Here is a 19,637-nt window from a genome sequence, read left to right on the forward strand (position 1 = left end):
TGAACCAATATTTCTTTCACAGTTACACATGCATTGTTGATCTTTTCACCAATGAGTGGTGAATCCCATCCAAGGTAGATTCAACATAATCAGGGCCCCTTCACAGCCAAGGTTCGAACATGATGCGCGTACACCTCTTTGAAATACAGGTGCTTGCTTAATACATATAAATTATTGTTTGTGTTTATCAAATAAAAACATTGTGAGTTTTTCTATTCTTTGTGTGCACTTAACCACCAGCAATGATTATATTATCAAAATACAATCATCACCAACCCATTTCCCCTTAACCCCCTGAACCCTCCGCCTCCTCACCGACCCCACAACTCGCTTTCAACCAACATGCTCAAGTCAGTCAGGACCAATTCAGCTTTATCAGATAAACTTGACCGGCATTTCCACGTACAGCTGGCTGGCAAGTTTGAATTGTGATACAAAGCAGAAGCCACACACCAAGCTTCGATCACAGGCTGAGATAGAGCAGCATGCAGAGCAAAATGATGTGGGTGGCATTGGATGCTCAGATTAGGAAATGCAAATTAATCATATCAAGGGACATCTAAAGCGGGATAACATACAAGTCATGCACAACTGTGTATGATCCATATGCATTTGCGGCGGCAAAATAATTTATTACCTTACTCTGCTGAGCAGTGAGAATAGAACAGTGGCCCGGAGTGAAATCCAAGATCTTTCTGCGAGGCTGTGATATTGTAGGAAATGGTTAGCAGAGATGGAAAAATAAATAAATAAATAAAAGGACAAGGAAAAAGAGAGAAGAAAGAGCAAGCAGCAAAGAACACCAAGGAGTGGATACAGATGGCAACAGGAGGAGGAAAAATATTTTAACGGTGAAGGTCAGTTGTCATCCGCAAATGATGTTTTCAAACTCCATAATTAAATAATTAATGCAGCGACCTGATCCAAACATGAGATTTCTCCACAACAAGAAGAAAACCGTTACTATACTTTAAAAAAAGAATTGTTTATTGATCACTATCCGACTGACCAGCTGTTTCCAACGTTACAGAAATGGACAAATCTCTTCCCTTTGGGTCCTGCACTCATGATGACTTCACTTTCACCTGCTCTGCTGCTGAGCACCAAGAGAGAAAACACCATCTGGCCTTCACTTTGAGTTATCGATACCACCAGAAATTCCCTGGGGGGGTCACCTACGTATTACATATGCAGGGGAGCCGATGGGTAGCAATTTAAGAAAAAATTTTTTTTGAGGAATGAAGAAACAGGAAGAATAGAAGAAGAAAGTGAGAGAGGCTTGGAATGGGAGTAAATAAGAAAGGAAGTGTGGAGGAGAGAGTAAAAGGGGGTGGGGGGGGGGGCTTTGTGTATTGTGAACGAAACGGCGCTGGAAGGTAGTGTTGAAAATTCCACCACTTTTAGCATTTGTAAATGTAAAAACAAAAACTCATATCGATCTCTACTTCTTCTTTACTCTTATTTATCAAAGTTTATCTTTGTGCTTTGCACTTGGGATAAAATGGAGAACTGATTTATTTGCTTGAAACATCATCCTTCAAAACAATTTGTGAATCAATCTGCCAATCATTCTGACTGCTAATTGTATAAAGTACATGGAATATAAAACCTTGATACATGTTTATCTTAACGGCTTGTTCATCACAATACTCACCGTATCTCGGCCATTCTCCAGCTCAGAAAAGAACTTAAACCACTCTTGTGTCTGTGCATTCAGCTCCTCCATGCTTCCGTTGCTTTCCTGGTCATGGGTGGGAAGCAGATAACAACCAGAGTTGGTGTCAAAGCCACCCAATGCTCGCCTGTTTATACATTTATCGTTTTTAAAAGACTAGTCTAATAATATTTTTTTATAAAGCATTGCAGTGAAGTCTGATCCAAATAATTTTAAAGCAATATATGTATTTGTATATTGTAATCAATAAACTAGTACACATATTAAATGAATGGCAAGCGTCCAGTATAAACAGGCGAGCATTGGGTGGCTTTGACACCATCTTAGGTTGAAATTTAATTTTTTTTTTAATCATTTGTTAATTTCAACTTCACTACCCAATAGTATACCCCGAAGGAACCTCCATGCCAAATATCAGCATCCTAGTACACATATTAAATGAGTGGCAAGCTTCTAAATAACTTGCACCAAAAACTTTAACGTTGATTTGCTTCAAAAAAGGTAAGTTCAAAACAGGTCAAAAATTTAAAACATTTGAAATTATTTTTTAATTTCAACTTCACGACATCAATAATATACCCCAAAGGAACCTCCATGCCAAATATCAACATCCTAGTACACATATTAAATGAATGGCAAGCTTCTAAATAACTTGCACCAAAAACTTTAACGTTGATGTGCTACAAAAACAGTTAAGTTCAAAACAGGTCAAAAAATTTTAAAATCTGATTTTTTTTTTTTATTTCAACTTCACTACACCAACAGTATAGCCCAAAGGAACCTCCATGCCAAATATCAGCATCCTAGTACATATATTAAATGAATGGCAAGCTTCTAAATAACTTGCACCAAAAACTTTAACATTTTCACGCTGACGCTCACGCTGACGCCAGGGGTATCGCTATAGCTCTCTGTTCTTCAAACAGGCGAGCTAAAAACGCCTCAAACTGAGGATCAGCAAAGTGCCTGTGGACTTCAGAACACACCTGCAATATTGTAATGCTCGAAATGAGGAATATAACTCTTTCTGACAGAATAATTTCACAATAGAGCGTACTTCGCAAACGAATTGAGGGGTCTTGAGGTGGTCGATACCTCAATGACTTGGTTTTTGGGGGGATTCTTTAATGCTTACACGTGAATAAATGACAAAAGCATTCAACTTAACTACAAATTAGCACAATAACCCAAAATGTTCAAAAGTGAAGTCAACGGCTGGTATGTCGTAACCCCTGTATAAATGCTCCCGCATTCAAGGCACAGTGATGACCACATTCGATTGCAATAATTTTATCCAACGCATACCTCTTTACACGCATCCTCTCAATAAAATGAAATTAATCTCACAATTTATGGAGCAAAGCAAAGCTCATTGACGAAGACTGACATGGAGTTCAAAGCGTCATTACATGTCCTTGGGGAATCCTATTTTCTTCTTCTTTTTCTGTATTCTGTATTCTGTATGCAATCAAACAGAAGATCAAATACTGCAGTGGATTCAGAAGGAACCCAAAGAAGTAAAGAACAAAGATGGAGTCATCAGGAGGAACATGGATGAGATATATTCAGGTTTCAGCCACTACTCCACAACCCTCAAACCCATCCATGTTCTCTCTTTTTATGGCTGGAAGTAGCATCACTTTCTGAAGGTGGAGCTGTGTCACCTGTGCAGTGCCCCTACATAGGTTAGGGCAGGAATTTGTCATTTGTTCAGGTTGCCAAGGATAGCTCACCAACTCTTCACAAAGGACAACTTGGAATCTTTATCGTCCACAAACAAATGCTGGCAGATGGGACACCCAGTTAAATGTCCATCCGAGGAACGGCACACACATTACTGAATCACCCTGCCTGTGAAACACCAGGATAACAGTTTATAGCTGGGTCAAGATTCAAACCCAGGCGAGACAGCTCAAGGGTGAGTGACGTACCTCTTAGCTATCCTGCAAGCCCCGACGCATCCTCTCAAAACATAGTTTTGAAAAGGCATTCACCTTCTCCATAAGGCCTAAGCATTATAAAATGACTTCTACTCGTCCTATAAATGGCAACAACATTAAAGTTTCTGTTCATTAACCTCGTCAGCAGTGATCAATCTCTTTATCAAAATGGTTCTTGTCAAACTAAATTCTTAGAATGTCAGATATTAGTACTATTACTTTGATCTACTCTGATAATGTTTTCTTATGCTCATTGGATATATTGTGAGAACACCGAAACATCTGTTCATATATTCATTCATGCACGTGCAGCACTCGGCTGCAATATTTCAACCATGGCCATGCTACTATTTCATTATTGTCCCCTGTGGATTAAGGCAACAGTTTAGAATTCGTCAAGGTGCTGGCACACATTTGTTTACTCGTATTGGAACAGATTGTGGAATCTTTAACATCCAGAAGTGAATGCTCGCAGACTGGACATTCGGTTTCGCATCTCCCTGTGAAGGAGGGAGCGTTCATCGTTGCAACACACTGGCTGTGAAGGACCCGCGTGACTATCTTTGGGAAAGGAATCAAATGCAGACGAGTCACCTGAAAAATGTTTGTAAGCTACTCTTGAGTTATCTTCAAAGTCCATCTATTTATCATATTCAGTAACAATTCAATGCATATGATCAATGCCAAAAGCACAAACTTGAAAACATTTCTGGCATCTTTCACAGTCAGAGACCAAAGATTGTACTTGTAAGAGATTGCCACAAAATACAAAACGAGGGGTTCGTCCAGCCTGGCCATTACAAATTTTACTTTTTACAACTCTTGGTGGAACTATGGCAAATAAAGACCAGCAAACGCATTTTCAGACAAAACTATATCTTATCTTTACAAATCTTAATGAATTACAAGTGGTTTGGATCAGTGAAGTTCATGAAGCAAATGTGAATGAACAAGTTAATGCCACAATAATGAAGATTTATTCTTTGTTTATCCCAGGTGAAAGACTGATCATTGCTGTCCTGAAATATATATATATATATATATATATTGAGAATGGACATTATGAGCATATTAATCATGGAAACAATTAGGGAATTCTCATCCCTCTCCCTTCTCGCATGTCCCCTTGTATATCCCCTTGTGATTTCCTCAGAACCCCTTTATTTTTTTCTACCCCCAACTCAGTTTGTAAAAAATACTTTTCAAACCGTTTCAATTAAACAAAAGTGTGCTTGACCATCTCGATATTCAAATATGCTTAGCTATCCCTGAATACATTGGTATTTCAATGCAGAAACAAATATTGGTGTAAACAAACTTCCATAAAATCTACGGTTCATGTATATCCAGTTGTGAAAGTGCAAACAGAGCTTGGATGAACAAACCTTTCTCATACGTGCAACATTGCTGCCGTTCACGATGGTAGAGCTCCCATCTCTGGGTACACACCCTGCCTCGGCATTATGTGAGCCCACGTTGCACGCCTCGGCATCCTGCCTGTTTGCCCATGCCAAACCCACTCGTCCTGCTGGCGCAGGCTGCTTTCCACCCGGCGGCCTCGTGGGAGGATCATCGAATACAGGCGTATTCTCGGACTGTGGGAGGAGGAGATACAGAGCATGTATGTGCCACGTCGCCGCAAGGGTTTGAGTGCTGCCTTGGCCGTTCACAAAATCTTGGATGCTTTCTAATGGTTTCCCTTCATTTTAAAAATGTCTATGCCCATTGCCTTTTCCTTCTGAGCACACACTCCTCTTGGTGTTGGGGTCACAGGTTCAAATGCCACGTACTGTTTTGCTCTCACCTCTTACCGTTCTTGCAATTAATGTGAAAATATAATGATGTCTCATCCTCAGCTATATCCAGACAGTCAATCAACCTAGCGATGCAACCTACTTCACTATTTAATCCTTCTACTTAGAGCATTTAGCTTTACCTACGCATGTTTACCTTCCTTATTCGAGGGCTTTATGTATTATTATATAATCATTGTGCACATCACACATTTCACTATCTTACATTACCAGTGAATCATGCACACCTTACTTTGCAGATTACAGGTACATAATCCAGAATGTCTATTTTGCTTCCCACTTAATCAAACTCTTATTCAAATACAGAAACTGTCATTTTAACGGATTTCCCACTTGCTCTACCAAGGCTCCTAACAACCTCTGAAAGTGTTTGAAAATATATTTATTTGAATGCTTCATTACCCCACGTACACAAAGAAAAGAGCAGAGTTAAGCAATTGGTTAACTTTGTCTGTCTGCCTATATGTCTAATAATATGTCAATTTCTGATTGATGAACAACTTAATTTCAATTGAATGTTATATTTTAAAGACTAATCGGAACATCAATCAGAAAACAAACCAGTAGTTTACCATAACAAAACATATACAAGGTAAACTACTGGTTCGTTTCCTCAATAACGCATGCGCAGAGAGGAGTGAGATAATTGTTTTTTATTCTGTCTGCCCACCTGGCAGTCAAACAAAATTGAAAATCATTCCAAACAGGAAACTTACCATTTTAAGGATGTCATAAAGGACACAAACAACAGGCATGATAACCAATTTAACAAGATACATAAGATGGTGTAAAAGATGCTGAGTCATGGGCGGTAAACTTCTGAAATAATTTTTTTATACAACCTTTTATAATCTTTATTTTATCTCAATTGAATTAAATACATGAATACTGTAGAACACAAATCGTCTATTTTTGGCACTTTCAAAAACCTTCCGTTTAGCTGAACTTGAAAAAAATATGACAGCATTTTACATCATCACAACCAATCAAAACTGCCCGCTCACTGACCCCGCCCATGTCCTTCTTTCAATGACTGCTCCAGTTAATGAGGTTTATATTGTTATTTAATAAATTTCATTTGGAATGGCTTTGTGACTTGAAAGAACACTCGTTTTAATCAGACATTAGAGCGCGCACGCACACACACACACACACACACACACACACACACACACACACACACACACACACACACACACACACACACACACACACACACAAAAAAACCATGAAATTTCTTTCTTTCTTGTTGCATTTCCTTGGCTACAGGGATGCACAAGATGAAAAATGGGATGAGAGGAAATCTCAAAGCCACTTCAATCATTATATATATTCGTGTGAAGTTCCAATTTGAGTTGTAAGGGAAAACAAACTACATATGAGGGGTTCACACCTTGGAAAACAATCAATACACTAAGAACGTTTGCCAAAATGAGCCTTCTTCTTATGATCATATTTTGTTCAATAAAAGTATCAAGCAGTAATATATATATATATATATATATATATATATATATATATATATATATATATATATATATATATATATATATATATATATATATATATATATATATATATATATATATATATATCACTATCAAGTATCTAACAAATCTTCAAGAAGATTTCAAAACTGTTCTGCTCGTCACTTCAGGGCATAAACTCTGCACATCCTGGGAACTCAGACTTTTTTTTGTTTTTATTTAATTTTTGCATCATGTCAGGCTCAGAATGGCAAAATTATTCTAAGATATTTAAAAGGTTACAAACAATATAGTACTGTGTTAGGAGTCACAGGGAGCATTCTGTGTTCTTGGTGTGACAAACACCCTTTTCTTTGCCCGTTTCCGATGTGAAAATCCTCTTTGATTAATTCACAGAAAATAAGAACCATTGATAAATGTGTCTCTCACAAAACATATACAGGCCATAAGTTTGGGACAATTCAAATCCTCCAACCATCCATTGGGACGATACTCTGTGCAGAGTGTTGCTGCTGCCGAGGCAGTCTCCTTGGCTATTGGGCACAATCCTGAACAGATCACCACTCGAACGCAGGATACTAGCAAGCTGATGGTCATTTTGCTGACCTCGGAAGGATGACAGGCAGAGTCAACCACATCTGGTGTTAATTCAACAGCAAAGGGGGATTTGAACTCAGGATCCTAGGATCCCACACCCACCACCCAAACCATTAAGCCAACACCAGGCATGCAATTCAAATAATAACTCAATAAAGCAACAAGTTTAGTTAAAGGGGCTGTCACCCCTTGACGTTTTAGCCAGCGTATGGCAACGCATCAAAATGTATGTAAAACACTGGCGTAAGCTGAAATATTGATGTTTTTTTTAAAGTTTTTGGCATATTCCTAACGAGTTGGACGTATGCATAACGTATTAGTAACGTACACAGAACGTTTCGATAACTTATAGATAACTTATACCAACGAATGCTTTGTGTGTTGTCGGCGTTCACAACCTATGCCCAACGATAGTCTAACGTACGCATAGCGTGCGGCAGCGTATCGTCGACGATCACGTGGCGTAGGCTATTCATAGGCTGCTGCTCAACGATTTAAATCGCTGCTGCTCAACGATTTATATCATAACCGCACTAGAAATCGAAGTGTCAACATCACCTTCATGCCGAAGAAAAAAAAAAACAAAAAAAAAAACATGGAGTCTGGAACATTGATGGGTTCCTCCTGTGAACCCCATTTTTATATACCAATTCCCCTAAACGCTGCCAATACGCCATTATACGGTAGCTGTAAGTTAGAAACATGTTCAGTAAGTTCTGTGGTCATCCGGAAGACGTCAAATACGTCTACATACGTCAATGTGCATTGGAGATACGTTACACATAGGTTCAAAGCATGTTACTCATAGGTTAGAAATAAGTTTTGGGTACGCTAAACATTACCTAGACGTGTTTCGACTTTTGAGTAACTTTCAAGTAACGTGTGTCAACGTGTGTCAACGATCGCGTAACGTGCCTACAACACGTTACTCATAGGTTAGAAATAAGTTTCGGGTACGCTAAACATTACCTCGACGTGTTTCGACTTATGAGTAACTTTCAAGTAACGTGTGTCGACGTGTGTCAACGATCGCGTAACGTGCCTACAACACATAACTCATAGGTTAGAAATAAGTTTCGGGTACGCTAAACATTACCTCGATGCGTTTCGACTTATGAGTAACTTACAAGTAACGTGTGTCGACGTGTGTCAACGATCGCGTAACGTGCCTAGAACACGTAACTCATAGGTTAGAAATAAGTTTCGGGTACGCCAAACATTACCTCGATGCGTTTCGACTTATGAGTAACTTACAAGTAACGTGTGTCGACGTGTGTCAACGATCGCGTAATGTGCCTACAACTTATGGCCAGCGTATGCGGAATGTGTGAGTCATACGCTGGCATACGTCGAAAAATTTTGAGCATGTTAAAATTTGTCGACGAGCTCGGCGTACTACGACGTATGCCAGCGTGCTTCAGCATGCTCTTAACGTATACAAAACTTACCCATAAATGTATTGGACGTGTGCCAGCGTATTCGCCAAATTTTTCATACGTCGGCATATGCTGGCTAAATCGTCAAGGTGTGACAGCCCCTTAAGATTGACTCAAATTTTATTAACTGACATTTAAAAAATTTTGTTCAAATACAATTATTTACAAAATAGGACCAAAATTGTTTATCACAGCTCATATCCCCAAATCAGTTCCAAAGCTGATTGTCATTAAAGAAGTGTACTCAAACAATAAAAAAAACCCCAAAGAAATTCAGTCATGACACAGGCATGAGAGATGAGAGTGCTTTTCAACAAGAAAGACAAACATCCTTTAAAAAGAGACACCAGAAACACTCGCGTTGACGGACGGATGCATGCATGCAGGGATGGATACAGGCACGCCGAGAATGAGCTCCTTTTATATACTAGATTTAAAAGACTTTTCAAAAGTAATGGAGACGTTGGAGTAAGAGGCATATGGGGATATTGACAGGACGTGCTATTAAGCTTGTGTGTGGAGGGGTGGGGGTTTCTGGGGTTGGTATAGCACAGACATGATGGGCCAAATGACCTCCTGTGCCAAAGTTCCCTTTGTGGAAAAATGAATATATTTTGTCGTAATTGCAGAAGCTGTAAATGTGTGAATATAAAATCATTGCTTATGAACAAAGTAATCGGTTATTTGAGGAAAGAAACGGTCAAGGGGGAGGGTGTGAGGAAGGAGTTTCCCATACAAACGGACCTCATCTATTTTTTTTAATATGGGTTTTAATATGGGAATATTTTGGTTGCATGGGAAATCAATTTTTATTTTAAATGAGAAACGAAATAAAACAAATATATCAGCTTCCTGGAAGTTTTCAATCAGTTGCATTGATCTTCTGTTTTTGTTTTTTTTTGGGGGGGGGTGGGGGGTTTGCCCTCTATTTATACATTTCAGTGTGGTGAAGTGATTGTCTAGTGTGGTGAAAGAAGGTTTTCACAGGTTCCATGGTTAGTCTCAGTCTCTCTGTTTGTTTGTTCTCTCCTCTCCTCTCCTCTCCTCTCCTCTCCTCTCCTCTCCTCTCCTCTCCTCTTCTCTTCTCTTCTCTTCTCTTCTCTTCTCTCTCTCTCTCTCTCTCTCTCTCTCTCTCTCTCTCTCTCTCTCTCTCTCTCTCTCTCTCTCTCTCTCTCTCTCTCTCTCTCTCTCTCTCTCTCTCTCTCTCTCTCTCATGGCTGGTGACATGAGCAAAGTATCTTTGATAACATTTATTTGTCCAAGTTTATGTTTGTATCAATAATGACAATACTGCAAACAATGAGAGATCTTTTTCCTAATTACACCATTGATGAAAAAAAGTACGTACTAATGATCAAATGATATTATATACAAAGTCCATGTCATGATTTGGATTGCACACTGATCATTTACATGCACCTCGGAAATGACTTCAGATGTTCAGAAGAAAAAAATTAATAGAAATTTATCCTGTCCGATTACAACAACAGGTAATTCATCTCCCCGTTTAAAACAAACGAGGGCCATGTTCTACGTACTATTCTTTCGTATGCAGTAAATGGCTGCAGGTGGCATCATTTCCAACCCAGGCACAAATGCGACAGTTAGAACTCTAGTATATGAGAGCAGTACTCTCTAGGTCTGAGTTGGAAACAGGTCCTACTTCCGTATTCTACAGAATAACTACAAGAAAGAATGCTATTTTTGCCTAGTGTTGGCTTATGGTTAGGGTGGTGGGCTTGGGATCCTAGGGTCCTGAGTTCAAATCCCACTTAGCTGTTGAATTAATACCAGGTGGGGTTGACTCTGCCCATCATCCTTCCGAGGTCGGCAAAATGAGTGCCAGCATGCTGGTATCCTGTGTCAGAGTGGCGACCCGTCCAGAATTGTGCCCAATAGCCAAGAAGACTGCTTAAGCAGTACCAACGCTCTACACAGAGTATGGTCCCAATCTCCTCCTCCTCTCTCATACTAACCTTGACAATGTATATAAAAAAAATAATCTGAGGGATGGCACACACACAATGATGAATCCCCTGCCTGTGAAACAGCAGGATGATAATTTATTGCTTGGCCAAGATTCAAACCCAGGCTCGACATCTCAGAGGTGAGTGTGCATACCCCTAAAGCCGAGGCCATCCTGACTGCCGATGAGGTGAAAAACCCAAAGCAGAACACAGAAGTAGAAAAATCAAAGTAAAACCCTCTGCATTTGTCAAAAAAAAAACTTAAAATTTTTGTGGAATACAACAAAGAAAAGGTTTTGCTAATCATACAAATTGACGAAATGTTCACACTCCCCTTGTACATTTGGAATATTTCTCTAAAAATGGAACAATGAAAGAAAATGATTACAATTTTATATCCTTAAAGAACAGTTAATTCAAACTTTCTGTGGTATTCAGAATTTTTGGATACAATGATAACTATGCCTTAGACTGTGTAGACTATATTTGAACATATATAGCATTGTAATTTGCCATCCCTCGCCCCCTACCCTCACTCCCTGCCTCTGGGCCATCCTTTCAGCCTGCTCTATTCAGTTGAATGTGTTTATCCAGAAACCTCCTTATTGTCACCCTTTCAAAGTGCAAGTCTCTTACTTACCTGCATTCCGTTGATGCTAACATTTCCCCAGTTGGCAAATCACCTCTATTTTCAATGCCAGCTTACATCACAGTGCATCCCACCTTTTCTTACAGGTCACGTCTGTATGTCTTTTGACCGTTTGCTTGTCCCCTTATTCTCTCAGGTGTCAGTTGAAATGCTTCTCCCATTTTGCTCTTCTGTGAGCCAATTTTTTTTGTTTTTAAACATCAAGATTCTGCAAGATCAATTCGAGTCAAAACAATCTTTTTGTGATAACTTGCATCCCATGCTCTCACTACAGTGCTGAGATTATCTTGATTACAAACTGTCTCTGCTGCAACCTGGTTTGCAATGGGCTCTGCACATTTGATTATCCCATTGTAAGACACAGATGTCAGCCGTGGTAACATAAACAGCAGGCTTTCCAGCAAAAATGGCTGAACGCAAATCCTGGCATGGGATTTAATAAGGACTCGACTCTCGATGCCAAAAAGGAAATCCAGCAGACTACAAGAAAAACATGATAAAGATTAAGAATTATGCAAATAATTCTTTTTTTTAAAAGATAATACAAACACTTAAATGTTTAGTATTGGTGCAAAACATGAAATCGACAAACCAACCGTACATATGCGGAACTTTAAAGTGATGATCATCTTTTTTAATGTGCCAGTTTTAATGGTAAAGAACTATTTCAAAAGTTCATATCAATTTGAGTTCTGCAATGAAGCCTATGGTTCCCAGAGAGGGGCATTAAGTGTTTCATCTTGGTGTCCGTAGTGTCCAGCTTTTTGAAGAATATTTTTACTATTACTTAATTATTTACTTTTTCAACTATTTTTCCCCAGTTTTGAATTACTGCACTTGTGTTTAAATTTTTTTCAAATGTCCAATCATGTAATTATTTTATATTCATTTAATTTTCAATTTTGTTTTTTTAATTCTATTTGTTTTTTTCATTTTTAATTCTTTAATATTAAAAATTTTTTTTTTTAAATTTTCAATTATTTAATTTACCATTATTTATTTATTTATTTTTCATGATGAAAGCCAAATGCTACCAATTGGCTAATATTATGAGTTGGCTATACCAGGAACTAACAGCTGTGGTGAATTGAGGTGAATTGAGGGACATGACGCGGGATCACATGTTGTGCGTCTCGCGTATAAGGGGAGGTCTCCGCGGCACGGAGTGATTGTCCCCGGGGCATTGCCATTTACATCGGCTGTTCACTTGATGCTCGTTGACTGAAGGTGCTCATTGACTGGTGAGAATGGAGATTATATCGAACTCCGTGCTTACGCGGATTTAGTCTGCAATGATTAATCGCACATGTATACGTTACTGCTTATGTACTCCTAGCTGAACCTGTATTCCCCGGTGTGCCCACAGAAGCGGCTCCAATCAAATGGAATAAAGCCTAAACTCTGAAGGTTCTTCTCTCGCTCTCATTTCAACAGCGATCTCCAAGCGCAGCCCTCCAGTTACCCTCGCCAAAGGAGAGCGTATTGTATTTGGATCCGTTTGGCTGTTTGTTTGTCTGTCTGTCTGTCCGCACAGAACTTTAGGGTTTTTCTCTGCAACCGCTTGTCATATTGAGACAAAATTTTCAGCATAGGAGTGACTACTCATGCAGAATGTTATAATGATAATTATGACATCATATGCCATATGGTGTGGCAGTCATGTTGGAAAAACCGAAAAACTTTGGACCTCTCAATCTCTGAAACCTCACCAAGAAAAAAATTGAAACTTGGCACCTATCACGTACTCCTGATGGGGAATAAGTGCGATTTGTATGATGTCAGAGGTGCCTTTGTTATGATGTCATAATTGCATATGCAGAATGATACAACTAATCAGTATGAAAATTTTTGAGGGTCATCTAAGGATAAAATAGTCTCCAGAAAAAGAAAAAAAATGATGTCATCGGTCATGTGATTCGGCAGCCATATTGGTTTTTTAAAATAAACCTTCAAAAATCTTCTTCTCTGAAGTGGTTGAACAGATTGAGGCAAAACTTTACACATATGACCGCTTATCCATGAGGAACAAAAGGTTCACACATATAACATCATAGGTCACATGCTTTGGCAACCATATTGGATTTACCCGAAAACCTATAAAAAATATTCTTTTCCAGAATGGCAGGACAGATCGAGGGAAAACTTCACACAAATATTCCCCAAGCCTTGGGTGTACAAGTTTGTTAAGGAATAATTGAAAGGTCCCATGGTTTGGCAGCCTTCTTGAATTGAAGAAAATATTAAATGTTTTCTCTGGAACCGCTTAATCATTTGACATTGTAGAAATCACTGCAAAGCTCTAGCCTCATGCAATTCTCCAATGAAGGTTTTGAGGAGCTGTCTACCTGTAGACTGACATACCCATGTGGAGGAGCCCTATCATAACAACATTGATGTAAGCTCACATAGAGGACAACTGCACCATAAAATGGGATGTGCAGATTTTACATTTAGATGAGTAAATAAATAAAATAAACAAACGTACAAATCAATAACGAAAGGATGTGGAAAGGTAAATTATTATAGAAATAAATAAATAATTCAAGGTGGTATGTTGGCAGCAGCGATAGTAGTGTATATAATCGATAAATAAATAAACCAATGTCACCCGCAGGGTGACCTGTATCTTGCCAAAAGGTGACCACGTGTGACTTCTTTAAGGTCACACTGAGGTGAACAGAGCTGCTATCCACCAGGAGCGACTCCTTGAGGAATATCTGCCTACGAGAGATTCTGATGAGAATCGTTCTACAGAGTAACCATGAAAAATATGTGTTTGCCTCATAACGTCACCAAATGACGTCATAATGTCTCAAGCTTGACATATCTAGAAAGCACTCATCGAGGTGTTCAATTTGAGGTACTACACGATATGGTTCCTAAAACTTGAAAATTTGACCTTGGGGTCAAATATGTTTGACCTCAGGCACTAACCATGAAGGTCAAGGCCAATCGCCACCAAAAACTAATCAGCTGAGCGCCAGACCATGTACTACATTCCCATAAAGTTTGGAGACGATTCGATTAAAATTTCTCAAAAAATAAGGGTTTCGTCGACTCCCCTGATTTGCGACAAAGTGACCTTGACCTTTGACCTTGACCTTCAAAATTTTAAGCGCTGAAAGGGACCTCTATAGGCCTCTGATATGCGAAGTTACAAAAATTTCCAATGACAACTGTGCTCTGCAGAATTTTTTATACGCAATTACAGACAAAAAAAAAAAAACATACAAGCTGACGAACATATCTTGCAAAAACTTCGTTTTGGCAAGATAATAAAAGGTGTGTGTTGGTGGTGGAGATGGTAAAGTGTAAATAAATAAATAATTCAAGGTGGAATGTTGGGAGAAGAATGGTAAAAGGTATATAAAGAAATAAATAATTTAAGCTCAGCAGCAGTGGTGGAATAGTAAGTACATACAGTATACATAAAATATTATTCAAAGTTGTGTCCTGTTTTAGTCGTGGATAAAGTAATGTGTACATAAATAAATATATAAATAATTTAAGGTGGTATGTCGGTGGTGGAGATGTTAGTCTATAAATAAATAATTAAAGGTGTTATGGAGGTAGTGGTGATGGTAAAGTGTATATAAATAAATTATCATTTCAAAGTTGTGTGTTGGTAGTGATGGTGGTAAAGCATGTATATGTAAATAAATAATGGTTCTTACGTGTACAATTTGTTCTCGTAAATGTTTTTTTTTTCAAATTACCAAAATTCAGAAGTAAAATCATGTCCCCCATGGCTTTTGGCTTCGTCCCCCATCCCCCCCCCGCCCCATCCCAAAATCCCCCATCAATAAAATCGTGTCCCCCCATCCCAAAATCATTTGATGGATATTATTGCACATGTGCGGTATATGAAAGAAATACATGTGGTAATTTTGTGGAGGCTCCAGACAGCTGCACGGATGCATTGACAGCATCCAAAATCTAAGCCCCCAGCCAGGCTGATGGCTGCTTGGGAGATAATAATAATAATCATAACAATATAAGTTCCCTTACAAGGAACTTCACACAGGGAGGCGGCCATTTGTCCCACTAAAACCTGCAGTATGGTTGCCAACTTATGGTTTATCCATGCTCTATCCTTTCAAATGATGAGCACCAAGCAAGGAAGCAGCTCGTACTTTTTAAATCTTTGGTTTGACTCGGCCAGGATCGGGTTCAAACTGCTGACGTCCCAGACACTACTGAGTCTGGTGGAATTAGGGCTGTTCTTACTTGGGCTGAACAAATAATAATGATGGGCAGTGCTGTAACTGCTCAATCAGCGAAGCTTCCTGAATGGTTCTTTCTCAAATTGCTGAGAAGTTTATCCATCCAGGAGTTGCAAAGGAAGAAGTGCAGCTTCCAGTGGGACATTCTGACACGTATAATTGCATAGCTATTGTCTGCTCAACATTCCAAATCTGATCAACCTTCAATTTGAATCTGCAAAGTTGCCCATGTTAAAAATTCTACATTTAGTACTGGGTCAAAAAGGGATGCTGCAACCTGAACCACACTTTAAAAAAAACTACCATGAAAATCTTATTCTGGAGCTTTTGTTAATTATCTCTGCCACCGAAGGTAGATAAAGGTTATGTTTTCGTCCCTGTCTGTCTGCCTGTCTGTTTGTCCATATGCCTGTCTGTGAACAGGATATCTTAAAATAAAAAGAACAGGACATCACCTGTGGCTCCAGCATATGCTTTAGCAGCGTTTGATCTATGTCTACAGGATGTAACCTGTAACAACATTCCTTTTGGTGGAAAAGTCTTACTTCTTGGTGGGGACTTCAGGCAGGTTTTGCCTGTTGTACCTCGCACTGCACCTGCAGCAATCATCGCCACATACATCAAGCGTAGCAAGTTGTGGCCAAAGTTCAAACAGCTAAACTTCACATCAAACATGAGAGCTAATGATGATGAAGAATTCTCAAAATGGTTGCTGTCGATTGGAAATGGGATGGTGGAAACAATTCCTGACTCAGATTGAATATGACTGCCTGATCGTATCTGTGTCGAAGACACCATTTCTTTAGCAGAGGCTGCTTTCAGTAATTTGACGAAAATCCATTCAAACTGTGATGCACTGGCACAATGAGCCGTGCTGTGCCCAAAGAATGAATCCACATTTGTGATCAACGATGACATACTGGATGCATTTCATGGGGGAAGAAATGACATACTTCAGCGCTGATTCCGTTGTCTGTGATGACCCTCAAGAGGCACGAAGTTATTCCACAGAAGTCCGAAATCAATTTACTTCGGGAAAGCCATTGCACAAACTTCATCTCAAAGTCGATGTCATCATGTTACTCCATAACTTTGATCCTAAACAGGGACTGTGCATTGGCACAAGATTGGTTGTTAAAAGATTGTTGCCAAACATAATAGACGCAGAAATCATTTCTGGCAGTCAAAAAGGAACACGCACATTTATACCCAGGATTAGTATTGCACCTTCCGGTACAACACTACCATTCGCACTCAAACGCCATCAATTTCCGGTTTGCGTGGCATTCTCTTTTTCAAGAAACAAGAGTCAAGGTCAAACATAACACAAAATTGGGATTTACTTTCCAGAGCCTGTCTTCAGCCATGGTCAATTATATGTTGCATTGTCACGTGCTAAACAATTTGAGGATGTGAAGGTAAAGGCAGTCAGTAATGGCAAATGGGAGGAGAGGGGGTGGGGGGGGGGAGAGGGAGTTTTATCAAAATCATGTGTTTTGTTCAAGCGATAATGAGTGAAGTGTTTACGGACTGACTAACTCACGCACTCACTCACCGAGAGCCACTGCTCGATCGCATAACCTCACTAGACTTAAGTCCAGGTGAGCTAAAAGGTGAGGTCAGGTCAGGTATGGAAGGATGCACCAGAGCAGTGCGTCACTGCATCCACTTTCTGCCGGTACTCCGGAGGCCTCCATCTGGCCATCCCCTAGGCAGATTCCTGGTCCATCCCCATCTCCTTGAGATGCTTATCAACCTGCTGCAACCATGAGGCATGTGGTTGGCCCATTGGCCTCCTCCACTCATGAGGCTCCCTCTTTCAGAGAATCTCATGAGCAGGATCATCATCAGGAAAATGAGCCACATGTGCATACAGCCACAGCTGACACTCACAGACCATGCAGGTAACAAATCTTATTTGAGTCTCTCTCGGCAACCACTCGTTAGACCCAAAGTCTGACCAGCGATAACCAAGGATTCTCCAAAGAGACCTGGTACCAAAGGAATTAAGTATCCGTCCCAGATCCCTGGTCAGAGTCCAAGTCTCACATCCATCGAGCAAGACTGGAAGCACCAAGGACCCGAAGACTCGGACTTTCATCCTCCCGCACAGATACCGGCAGCGCCACACGCAATGATCCAGTGAATTCGTGACTCCCCAGGCCAGACCCAGACGTCTATTGACCTCTGGCTTACAGACAGCATAGACATGAATATCACTGCCAAGGTAAGTGAATCCCTCCATGACCTCAACATCCTCACCAAAAACAAGTACAGACAAGAAAACAGCATCCAAAATGTCATTGAAAGCCTGGATCGTAGTTTTGACCCAGGAAATCCGTACACCCAACGTCTCCGACTCCTCATTCAGCACCTCGAGGGTCCCCAAAAATATATCGAGAGTCTCCGCAAAGATGACTGCATCATCTGTGAAATCAAGGTCGGAGATCTTGAAATTCCCAAACAATGCACCGCAGCTTGATCTCTCCGACATACTCCTCAGAATCCAGTCCATACAAGTGCTGAAAAGTGTGGGGGTCAGCACACACCCCTGAAGAACTCCAGTAACAACTGAAAATTAGTCAGAGATGGTATCACCACATCTCACAGCACTCTCAGTGCCAGAGTAGAGATCAGTTTTGATGGCACCCCACAAAGAATCCCCCAGAGGGCGTCCTAATTCACTGAATCAAATGCTTTACAGAGATCAACACAGGCTGCAAGCAGCCCCTGCCGGAACTCTCGTCTGCGTTTGGTGAGAACCTGAAGAGCAAGGATACGGTCAATCGTTGACCTCTTTGGTGTAAAGCCTGACTGCTCTGGGTGCTGGTGCTCAAGCAGATGGTGACGAACCCCATCCAGAATTATCTGAGCAAAGACCTTGCCCGGCACTGAGAGTAGCGTCACCCCTCGGTAGTTATTGCAGTCTTGGCGATCACCCTTACCTTTCCACAGAGGGACAACAAGACCCATCTTCCAGTCAGTTGGGATGATGCCTGTGTTCCAGGCAGAGCACAGAACTGCATGCAACGACACGAGTGCAGCATTTCCACCAGCTTTGAGAAGTTCAGCGTGGATGCCACAGATTCCTGGAGCTTTGCCCCGTTTCAACTGGTTCACCGCAGCCTGTGTTTCCACAAACGAAGGTGGACCACAGTTGATTGGAGGGTATTATTGATTGGAACGAAGGTGAACCAAAGGATGGCACGACAGAAAATGGTGAATTACTCCGACACATTTGGCTGCAGTGATTGAACAGACCATTGCTGCTGTTTTGATGCTTTTCACTACTGTTTTGTTTATAAAAATTCCCATTTCAAAAAAAATTCTTTTTCAAATAAGATCTCATAATGATGTACAATTCACTGAAAAAGTTGAAACAACCACAAAATATTATGGTGATATTGAATACCGAGTTAGAATAATTCTAAATTTTAAAAAACTTTCATCTGATATTTGGAATTTTTAGAAATAAACTGTATTTCCCATGTGCACGGATGCATATTCATTATTATTAACATATTATGTGAAGCAACTAAATTGTGTCAATGATATAATTTTGGATATGGTGAACACACGTCCATAGCCATGGAATTTCCATGGGTGCCCCCACTGGTCTATATAAAAAAGCAGGAGCGTCTGTCTGTCTGTCTGTCCATCCGTCCCCGAACTACTCCCTCTGTTTTCAGGCTGGCCCCACAAAACTTTCTGGAGAACCTTTTGGGGTCCCAGTGGGTGTCCTCATGTGGGTGGGAGGTTTCATAAATTTCTCAATACAGTTAATGATTTTTATTTTCCACCCGTTCGAAGCTGCGCTCTCTCCGCATGTGAACTCATTCATGGGTTCGG

The 19,637-nt window shown here is 40.1% G+C and overlaps 1 protein-coding gene across 18 annotated transcripts in view; it reads right to left on the reverse strand.

Annotated features, from left to right (window-relative positions):
- Window positions 1-19,637, reverse strand: part of LOC147027002 (sorbin and SH3 domain-containing protein 1-like) — a 419,639-nt gene that overhangs the window by 131,038 nt on the left and 268,964 nt on the right. For 17 of the 18 annotated variants that reach the window (XM_085882987.1, XM_085882986.1, XM_085883002.1 and 14 more), the window contains 3 exons: window positions 5,001-5,210; window positions 1,655-1,741; window positions 638-703 (listed from right to left, as the gene is read on the reverse strand). In XM_085882987.1, the coding sequence (XP_085739113.1) occupies window positions 638-703; window positions 1,655-1,741; window positions 5,001-5,210 (363 nt within the window). The remainder of the gene's footprint in view (window positions 1-637; window positions 704-1,654; window positions 1,742-5,000; window positions 5,211-19,637) is intronic. The other variant, XM_085882990.1, reaches the window with a different exon arrangement.

Source organism: Eptatretus burgeri, chromosome 5, assembly GCF_056783735.1.
Source record: "Eptatretus burgeri isolate ZD-2024b chromosome 5, Ebu_testis_v1, whole genome shotgun sequence".
Taxonomy (NCBI): domain Eukaryota; kingdom Metazoa; phylum Chordata; class Myxini; order Myxiniformes; family Myxinidae; genus Eptatretus; species Eptatretus burgeri.